The sequence below is a fragment of the Polypterus senegalus genome, chromosome 6 (genome assembly GCF_016835505.1).
Source record: "Polypterus senegalus isolate Bchr_013 chromosome 6, ASM1683550v1, whole genome shotgun sequence".
Lineage (NCBI taxonomy): Eukaryota > Metazoa > Chordata > Cladistia > Polypteriformes > Polypteridae > Polypterus > Polypterus senegalus.
The window spans coordinates 64203177-64213471 of NC_053159.1; the positions used below are offsets into that span (position 1 = coordinate 64203177).

At 38.9% G+C, this 10295-nt stretch overlaps 1 protein-coding gene across 1 annotated transcript; it reads right to left on the reverse strand.

Moving 5' to 3' along the window:
• Window positions 1-5350: 5350 nt before the first annotated feature.
• On the reverse strand, window positions 5351-6442 carry LOC120530536 (transcription factor HES-5-like). Its single transcript, XM_039754963.1, has 2 exons — window positions 6364-6442; window positions 5351-6250 (listed from the first exon to the last, which is right to left on the reverse strand). Exons 1-2 carry the CDS (start codon window positions 6421-6423, stop codon window positions 5849-5851), a joined length of 462 nt encoding a protein of 153 aa, XP_039610897.1. The 5' UTR covers window positions 6424-6442; the 3' UTR covers window positions 5351-5848.
• Between the last annotated feature and the right edge of the window lie 3853 nt (window positions 6443-10295).

The following is a 10295-nucleotide window of genomic DNA, read 5'->3' on the forward strand; positions in this document are numbered from 1 at the left end:
ATTTAAATGCTGGGGTTAGAGAAGAGATTTTCAAACTAGCTGGCACAGAGCCGTGTCAAGAGACATATTTATTTTTGTTGTAACAGTCGAAATTACAGCAAGAAGGCAGGATCTGAGGTGTGTGGTGGGGAAGGGCTCCAGGACACAAGTGGCAGACCTCATCTTACAGACTAGGTTTATAATAAATGTAGATGACACTGCTGAAAATTTGGAAGAGGAGTTGGATGGAGAGGCGAGACATCTTTTTTGCTCTATTATTCTGACAACAATTCTCCTTTTATTGCTTAAGCTTTGACAAAAGTATAAATATTTTTTTCATTTTTGAACCTAGCTTATTATAATGTCCTTACTTCTGGTCCTTCTCCTCCAAAAGTTGATAGCCATCCATCTCTAACACAACACCAGGCTGATGTCCCCTAGACACTAGGGGCTGATATACCTTCAATATAGTCATTTACCAGGAACGTTTCTCCTTCCTGTGATGCTTACTACTGAATGGTGTCCCATCTCACCCTCTGGGAAAGAAGTAGTAATCTACCTACAATAGATGCCTTGTATTTAATTTATTACTGCAAGATGTGTAGACAAACTATAGTATTCTTAAAGTAAACCACAATTATGATATATACTGTGAAAAATGAAAATAAATTAATAATCTAGAAATGTAAATGCATGATAGTAAAGAAATAGCAAAATCTGGATATAAAGCCCCTATGAATATTCAAAGGCTTTACACAAGGCAAATAAAATGGAAGAGGTTTTCAATAAGGATATGAAAGCCCAAGTACTGCACCAATAATAATACCACTGCTGTGATATTCTTGAAATCAAGCTGAGGTATGGAAGGTGTCTCTTATGCCCAGTTAGACAGAGTCTGTTTGCTGGAATGGAGTCTCTCTTGCACACCCTCCCCTTCTGTGATGTTTTTCACTGACAATTAGCTAATCTTTCTAATGATTGATAGTCTTGCTAAAGAAAACTTTACTTAGCATTATGTGTCTAATAACAAAATCTGTTGATGTCCTACTAGTTTCCTTGAGGCATAGGTGCATGATTATAGACAAGACTGGTCACTGACACAGAATTCTTAAGACACAATACTTCCACAAACCTAGAAACACATTGACATTTGTTGAAATCAAGATGAGGCATGGATGGTGTTTCTTATGTCTAGTTAGACAGAGTCTCTCTGCTGGAATGGAGATACCATATGGGATGACCGAGAGTGAAGAAGTTTCCTTGCCTGGACAGGAAGCCCCAGTTATACCTATGGTACCTTTCCTGGCTGGGATAGAAGGGAAGGACAGGAAATAACTGTCTCTGGGGAGTGTTTCATCCACCAGAATGCTAGATGGCAGCAGTCCTGGATATCACTACCCATTGAGACACCAGCAGGGAATACCGATAATTGAAGTCTAGGTGAGCCCTGGTTACTCCCTGGTCCTCAATAAAAGGGACTGTGCTGTGTTGTCCAGGTGAGTCAGACCTGGGAGGAAGGAGGAAAACACCCGACTGGAGGAGAGCAGTGTGGTGGTGTTAGAGAAAGGAGAGGAGTAGAAAGAAAGAAGAAACTTGTATTTTTGCTTGTGTTTACAACATATTTGTAATAAACAACCCTTTTATTTGAACCCAGGACTGTCTTGTGTGTTTGTGTTTAGGGTTTGGAGATCTCTGGTGCCCCCTAGCCATCACAAATTTTAATGAGTAACAAATTTTGTGAATGTTAATAGAAAAGTAAAAGTTCAGGTTCTAATAAAGTTTCCTGCAGCATGTCTAAATATTCTGTAGATGAAGCAGCTTCCTTTAAAATATAGCACTTACAGCCCCATAATGATGGTTGTACACTGCATATCACCAGTCTTAGCATACATTTACTTTATCATATCATTACTGGATAAAAATAAATCTGACTTGCACATCAATGTAATTTTGGATGTTGGGTGAACATGCAAACTGTACACAAAGTGACTGAACTAGGAAACTTTGTCAAGTTTTATACAAATATACTCAGCAAAAAAAGAAACGCCCCTTTTTCAGGATTGTGTATTTCAACAATAATGTTTTAAAAATCCAAATAACTTTACAGATCTTCATTGTAAAGGGTTTAAACAATGTTTTCCATGCATGTTCAATTAACCATAATCAATTAATTAACATGCACCTGTGGAATGGTCGTTAAGACCTTAACAGCTTACAGAAAGTAGGCATTTAAGGTCACAGTTCTAAAAACGCAGGACACTAAAGAGACTTGTCTACCGACTGTGAAAAACACCCAAAGAAAGATGCCCAGGGTCCCTGCTCATCTGCGTGAACGTGCATTAGGCATGCTGCAGGGAGGCATGAGGACTGCTGATGTGGCATGGGCAATAAATTGCCATGTCTGCACTGTGAGACGCCTAAGACAGCGCTACAGGGAAACAGGAAGGACAGCTGATCATCTTTGCAGTGGAAAAGCCCGGATCTCAATCCCATTGAGCACGTCTGGGACCTGTTGGATCGCAGGGTGAGGGCTAGGGCCATTCCCCCCAGAAATGTCCAGGAACTTGCAGGTGCCTTGGTGGAAGAGTGGGGTAACATCTCACAGCAAGAACTGACAAATCTGGTCCAGTCCATGAGGAGGAGGTGCACTGCAGTACTTCAAGCAGCTGGTGGCCACACCAGATACTGACTGGTACTTTTGATTTTGAGCCTCCCTTCATTCAGGGACACATTGTGAAACATTTTTAGTTTGTCTTATGGTGTTGACTCTTATAGTGTTCATACAAATATTTACACATTAAGTTTACTGAAAGTAAAAACAGTTGAAAGTCAGAGGATGTTTCTTTTTTTGCTGAGTATATGTACATTATCTAGCAGGCAGCTTGGTGATACTGAGATCACCACTTCTGCCTGACAGCTTCAGAAGACCTGGTTTAAAATCCAGCCTGCTCACTTTTTCTGTAGACCTTGCATTTATGATTCTGATTTATTGATTACTCTAAATTGATCCCATCTGAACAAATACAGTATATGTGCCTGTTTGCCTTGCAATTAACTGGCACCCTATCCCACCTAGCAACCAGTTTTATCAAGATAGTTGCCAGCTCACCCCAAACCTGGATATGGACATTAGAAAATGATTGGATGGAAGTGGTGATTTAAAGGAATCTCTGCCATTCATGTCATGTCATGTAGTAAGATAAACATCAAACAGGATCCTCCTGGATTACCAGATTGGCCCTGCCACTCTGATCTGTGAATACATGCTGGAATCCACACTTTGTTTAGAATGATGACCACTGTAGCATTTGATTCCTGTAAAATAGCCTGCTCCTTTGTTTTCATAGAATGGTAGAGCTTAAGAAGTACTTTGCAGAGATTCTCTGTGTTAACATACAGGCAGGGCCAATGCTTTAAATATTGCCACCTGTGGCAAGAAACATTTGTGAACTAAATACTCCCCCATCCCCCGCTAGGCATTAAAAGATACATTTAATCTGCATACTATATATATATATATATACATATATATATATATATTGATGATGGCCCCACAATACAATTAACAAATATGGTTTAAAAGGTCCCAGTGTGCTTATTTCAGAAATGCAGTAATGAATTCTTATGAATTATTGATCTTTCCATTGAGTTATGAGAGGTGGGTAAGGGACTTGGTCCTTTATAGGAGAGCAGAGGTCCCAGTACTTCGTTTTATTCCTGGATTTTTAATAACTTTCCTGTTTTGCCATTTATTTTTAGTTTAGTTTACTAATCCAGTCATGTCATTTTCTAACCATCTTAATTCAGACTATGATCGTGGTGGTTTGTGTTTCAGAGCCCATCTCAGCCAGCATAAGGCGTAAAGCAGGAGCAAACCCTGGACAGGGCACCAGTCCATTGCAGGACAAACACACACCCACAGACCAAACACACATGTTGCCAATTGACATAATCTGCTTCTAACCAGGAGGAAACCTATGCAGACACAGGGAGAACATGCAAACTCCACACAGGTAGGACATGAGATGTGAACCCTGCAGTCTCCTTACTGCAAGGCAACAGTGCTATCACTGCACCACCGTGCCACATTACTTATTTTTATTTACTTTGAATTAGAGTACTCCTAGTTTACAGTAAAATCTTTGGGAGCATTAAGATGCAGATAAACTGCCATATTTTAATACAATTAAGTCTTCCCACACACACATATTATACATGTGCACAATGTATAATATCTGTACTTATGATTGTATACTTTTTTGTGCATCCTACATTTTAAATTGAATATATTTACAAATGGGTAAAGTGCTTGGAGCCTGTTAAATGAAGTGTGAAAGATAAATAAAAATTGAAGCTGAAAACTGAATTTAGTAGATTAAACCTTAAGGATAGTAAATATCTGGAATGTTTTAAAAGTCATGGATCAGTTCTGTCTGCAGCAGTTGCAGGTTATCAAAGCCATTTATTATGCTATTAATTCAAATTAATATAAATAAACTCCTGGTATCATAACAGATGTTTCTGCTTGCACACCAGGGCATTTCATACTGAAGCTTTATATATCCCAGACTGTCATCACTTTGTTTAGTTTGAGGATTACTCCTCCGAAATTAAAAAAAAAAAAAAAATCTGGTGTTTCTTTATATCACAATTATGAGTTAACTTAAGAAAATAAAGAACCAACCTTAAATGTAAGAAAGTTTGTGATTAATTCAACATGAATCAGGGCATTTCTATCAGAGAAGAACAGTAACTATTCATTACAGACTTGAGTTAGTAGTGAGACGTCAAGTAAAATGACACCTTTTATTGGCTAACTAAAAAAAGATTACAGTATGGCAGCTTTCGAGGCAACTCAGGCAAGATGTAAACTTGTAGACATGCAAAGATGTAGACTTGAGTTAGATACACATTGACACGTAAGTGACAAACAAAAAACCTTTGCTCAGGGTCTTAATTTTAGTTCCTGGAGGGCAACCATGACTTTTTTTTTTTAATAGAAGCCAATAATGATGTATGTTGCTGTAATTATAACTCTCTTATGTATTACTTTTTCCTGAGAACATTGAGTATTGGAGAGACTGAGAAACTCAGCAGCAGCTGAAAAAAAACCTGAAATATATAACAGCCGAACTAAATAAAATCAATGCAATGTAATGATCCATTAGCTGTGCAATTTATTTAAAACGACTTGACTGGACGCCTGCAGCCAGGTAGGAAAGGAGTTTGAGACCCCGCTTTAGCTTTTTATGTTGCTTTTGCACCATTTTTGAAATAAGGCATGAAACAATAAGATTAAGACTTTCAATTTTATTACTTTTCTGGCATAACTTCAGAAAACATACTGAATGATACATTCTTAAATCAGTCGTACAGTGTGATACACACTACAATTAACAGTGTTATAAAGGAGTATCAATAACTCCAAATTAGAAACCTTTCTTAAAACAAGAATTTAATAATAAATTCGTAAAATTTGCTCGTAATGAGCTACTGGGAGGCGCGTCTCTTCTAAGAGTCACATATTCACCTATAGAGGTTAATGAACATTTCTTAAAATAAAATAATACATATTTGGAACTGCAGTCTTCTACTAACAGCTTGTTGCAGTTTTATTATATTCAGAACTTTTCTTTAGAAAAAAGTAATCAATATTTGCAATAGCGTCCACCTCTTGCAGTTACACTCTTTCTTCACAGAAGATTCAACATTTAAACATATGACCAACACACCTACGTGTGTACTAAAAAAAGTATACTTTCATTGAAGTAACAGAAATGCTCTGATGGCAAAGCAAAGTCCACGGAACTTAAAAGAGAAATGTCCTCTACTGTGGAACAGTCTTTCTGCTCATTTCCACCTCTTTGCTCTACCAAGGTCTCCAGAGGTGTATGTTACTTTGCGCCACTCTCTCTTTCTCCGGGATCTCCTCTTCTGGCAGGTTTTTCTGCGAAGTCTCGGGATACCGCCGGGTATTTTCAAAATGATCCAGCAGTTTTCTGTGCGATTCGGTAGTCACTTCGTCTCTACAAAGGAATCGCACGATCTCTCGGGCACACTGTACGTAGCCTTCTTCTTCCATTCTTCGCCGGGAAGCAAGGATGGTGCGAGATTCGTTTAGGTAGCTCACGGCCAATTCTAGGATGTCCGCCTTCTCCATCCTCGAGTCGGACTTCTGTATCTGACCCTCACTCGTCAGGAGCCTGCCCAGCTGCTCGATGCTTTTGTTCATGCGATCTCTGCGCATTTTCTCCACCAATGGTTTTCTCAACTGCAAAAATAAAAAAAGCAGTGGACATTAAAAGACTGTAACACGAACAAGATTCACAACTATCTCCTTAATATGTACCCCAAAATACAATAAATTCACAGAAAGATACTCACTTTGGAACATATATTTTTGTCTTCCAGTGGTGCCCTCAGCGATGTGATTGCAGGTGCCATTCTTGCTTAAGTGCAAGGAGCGAATACTGACTTTCTCTCCGAAACTCTCCGCTATTTATACCCATCTGCTCCTTTGGAGTGGCGTGGGGCTGCAGCACCGCCGAGGTTCTCACACTCTGCCTCCAATCGGGTGAGGGCAGGAGGACAATGCTAGCGGTCAGGGGTCGCATTTAAGAGTCCCTAGGGGACAGGTGGAGGAACTCATTGCAGTTGCTAATGACTGGGAAAGCGGTGGCCTCTGAAATCATAAACGACCGATTGCCTACAGGTGACGATTAATTTCCTTTCAAGATTAAAGGGATTACCGCGGGCCTGCCGCCCGCACACCCCTTCACACCACGCACGCCACACAATGTCCTCGGAACTTGGTGAAGCGTCTGTGTTAAAAAGACTCGGATGTGAGCTCCTGTGTCGCCAAAGTTTGGAATTACAGCGAACCTTCTATGCAAACACACATTTGTGATAGTCAATGTCTTTTAAGAGATGTTTCAATTTCTCCAAAGCTCTCATAGAAGAAAACAATGCATATCTCAATGATGAACATTCATGAACATTACTCTGGCCGTGTAAAGCTTTATGTTAAAAATAAATTAGAAATAGAGAAATGCTAATTGTTTACAGTTTTCCGTCTAAACCGCTTAATTCAGTCTAGGGTTTCGTGGGGCCCGATACCGTTATAGGCACAAGACAGGAATTTGTTCATGTTTTATATATAATGTATTCATATATTTCATTACTAAAACTAATTATGAGCGGAGTCACCAGTTTAACTGACAGTTCTTTATTTTAAGATACAGTGCCTGACTGGAAAAAATTATCTTAATAAAATATGTCTTCAGGAATTAGTTTTGACTCATTTCTAAACAATGTGCAGTGTTATATGAACCCCATTAAATATGGGGATCCTGCTTAAGCCATTATTTTTATGTAGTTTTAATGCTTTCCCTTTCTCTGTGCTCCACTGGGTTTTCTCCAGGAATGTCAGTGTAATCAATTGTCATCTCTAACTGGTTGCTGTATAAGAGAGTGTATGTGTCTGTGTGTTCATAATCCAGTGTTGCCTTCACTGTAAAATTCTCTGGAATAGGATGTGATCCTACTCACCCCTTCAATGAAAAAAACGAATTTCAAAATGGCTGGCAAAATGTGTTCTTATAGCTATAAGACTGGCAAGTGACCAGATCTTGGGGGTGGATTTTTACTTTTAACTTAAGAACTGTAAGCCTGCTTCTAATGGAGACTAAGTAGAGTTTATTAAAGTCCATTCATAAATTTTAACCTTATTGGTGGATACATGAAAGAGAAATGACATAAAGAGACAGACTGCTTTATGAGAAAGCTGCATCTGTCCTAACCATTACCTCTAACAGGACCTTTATAACTTTAGCTGCCAAGTTGCAAAGTCCAGGTCAACATGTTAAATGTATAAATGTAATGTACATTATATACAGTATGTTCACTTATTGAATATATTTAGACAAAATTCAGCACACATCTGCAATGAACAATTCAAGAGATGCAATGATTTTACAAAGAATTAGAAATTCACTCCTGCTGTTGAACCTTTTTCATGCCTAATGAAGATTAAGAAGAAGGTTGTAGTGTTGCTTTCTTAACTTCCTGTTATTCAGCAAGGAGGTAACTTGAACATATTTTTTCCCTTGTACAGTAAGTATTTTAGTTAATTTAGTGACACTGTTAATGTTGTTCTTATACATCCTGACACCTGCCTCTGTGTTTTCCCATCATTTCCAAGTAACTATATTGAAATTCTCATTTTTCCCAGAGAGCGGTGTTGGATTCCAGCCCCTGGTATTCTGCAAGCTCTTGCAGGTTAGCAGATGTTTTCTGGTTATGTTAACTTCAGGCCACAGTTGTGGTCATGGGATGGGACCGTGGCCATCATTTCCACAACTCTTTCCCATGTCGGAACACCTCCTACTACTAATCACAGGCTGACAGGGCAGATCCCTCCATCTGTCCTCTTAGGGCTGGCCATTATCCCTCCTCTACAAGAGGTTAATTTAGCATGTGGTAATCCAAGCGTGTGCTGAGAGACGGCAGAGGGGCCCAACTGGTTTGAGAGTGTGAGAAACTCCAACTAGAGGGAGACCCACAGATTCATATGCAAATCAGGCAGTATAAATAGAGACTGTGCCGGCAGATAAGACTCCACCGAACGACTGAATTTGCTCAAAGACTGTTCAGCAATGACTACTAAAGCAAGTGGACTCTCTACTTACCATATCATGGGAAATGAAGAGAAAACGATCAAAGTAAGTAGGACATATCAACCTCCTATCCCAGAGTTTTGAAAAACATTTCAGTATGTGATATTTGTCTTTGTATGTTTTTTGGTTTATTAAAAAAATATTTATTTCTTTTTACAGCTAAGGAAAGCCATGGTGGAAAAGTTCCTCAGAAATCGTCTTAACAACAGCCTGGAGCAGATGAGAACATTCTTGGGAAAGTACCTGAGGGATGATGAGTCAGAGCTCATTCTGCCTAAAGATATCCTGCTATCAGAGACGGGCGAGATTCTTGAAGACCACATGGCACAGAGAGAGGGGCTTCAGGATGTCTTCAGGAGGCACGTGGAGTCTTTCCGTCTGCCAAGCACCAGATTCATTTGAAACTGAGGCTGAATTTATGTGTTTTATATGGACAAAGCACAAGCCCCAAGCCTGGCCTGTGAAGACTTCCGCCTCATCGAACTGAGGTCAGAGATGTGCCTGGTCAACGTGATTCAGACTGTAACCTCATAGGACTCATTTCAGAGCTGTTTCATCTGGCCTACATGAGGAGTTTGCCCAGTTTTGTTTTTTAAAGCCCAGACTTTACCAGCTTTGGTGTGAACTGATCACGAAAGATCAGACAGCATCTCACATGTCTGGAAATCCAGACTGATGGGGGAAAAATATCAAAATCATATTGATTTGTCTAGAAAGCTGATAGTGGGGGACACTTCTGCCTGTGTGTGGAGGGCAGCTTTCTAAGCATTTGTAATTGCAAATGCAATAATGTACATTACATTTTGTGAAAAGTATGGCTTCTTCCATTTTTAATAAAATTCCAAAAAGTATCTTGCAATTAAAATCGTTCTCTGTTTATTTCTTGTGCATGTTATTATATTAGTTCTGAGAACATGTACTTCTAATGATCAGCTGCACTTATAGAATTGTTCTCATTTTGCATTTTAGTGTTTTGTTTCTGCATTTGTCCATGTGTGGAGGTGTACTTGTGCAATTTATTGTTTAAGATTAAAATGAAACAGGTTTCTTAGATTCGTACAAAATGCAAGTGAAAGCTACTTGAGTTAAAACATGAATGACACTTTCAAGTGTGGGTTCCTTGCTGAATTGTTTTACTGCTCTTTGAATAAGCACCAAGATAACTCAACACATTGTTTAACTGAGTTCAGGCCATTTCACATAAAATAACAAAGGGCATAAAACTAAGCAATATGTCAGTTTTAGTGATAATAATTTGGGTTCCGTTTTTGTCTAAAATGCATTTGATTATAGCAACTGTTAATCTTCAACTTGCAAGTGGGGTGACTAGGTGGAGTTTTCTGTTCTCTTTGTGCTCAAGACTCTCCCCACATGAAAAAGCCATACATGTAGATTAACCGCTAATGCCTGAATGGACTTGATGCACATGTGTCCCTTCTAGTGTTGTCTCCTGTATTGCTCTGTGTGAATATGTATTGAATATAACATTTTTACGATATACACGGATGGCTAGATTTGGTTTATAAATCATTCTTTGAAATGATTATCTGATGTTATATACCTCCAAAGGACTTGAACCACCCAATTTCTGTTAGCAGCTTTTAGAACTAAATAGCGTTAATTTAAATTACACCTGGCAAC

Coding starts and splice junctions, on each gene's coding strand:
- LOC120530536 (XM_039754963.1), bottom strand. CDS start 6,423: ATGGCACCTGCAATCACATCGCTGAGGGCACCACTGGAAGACAAAAAT. Junction 6,251..6,363: donor ACAAAAATATATGTTCCAAA/GTGAGTATCTTT, acceptor TTATTTTTGCAG/TTGAGAAAACCATTGGTGGA.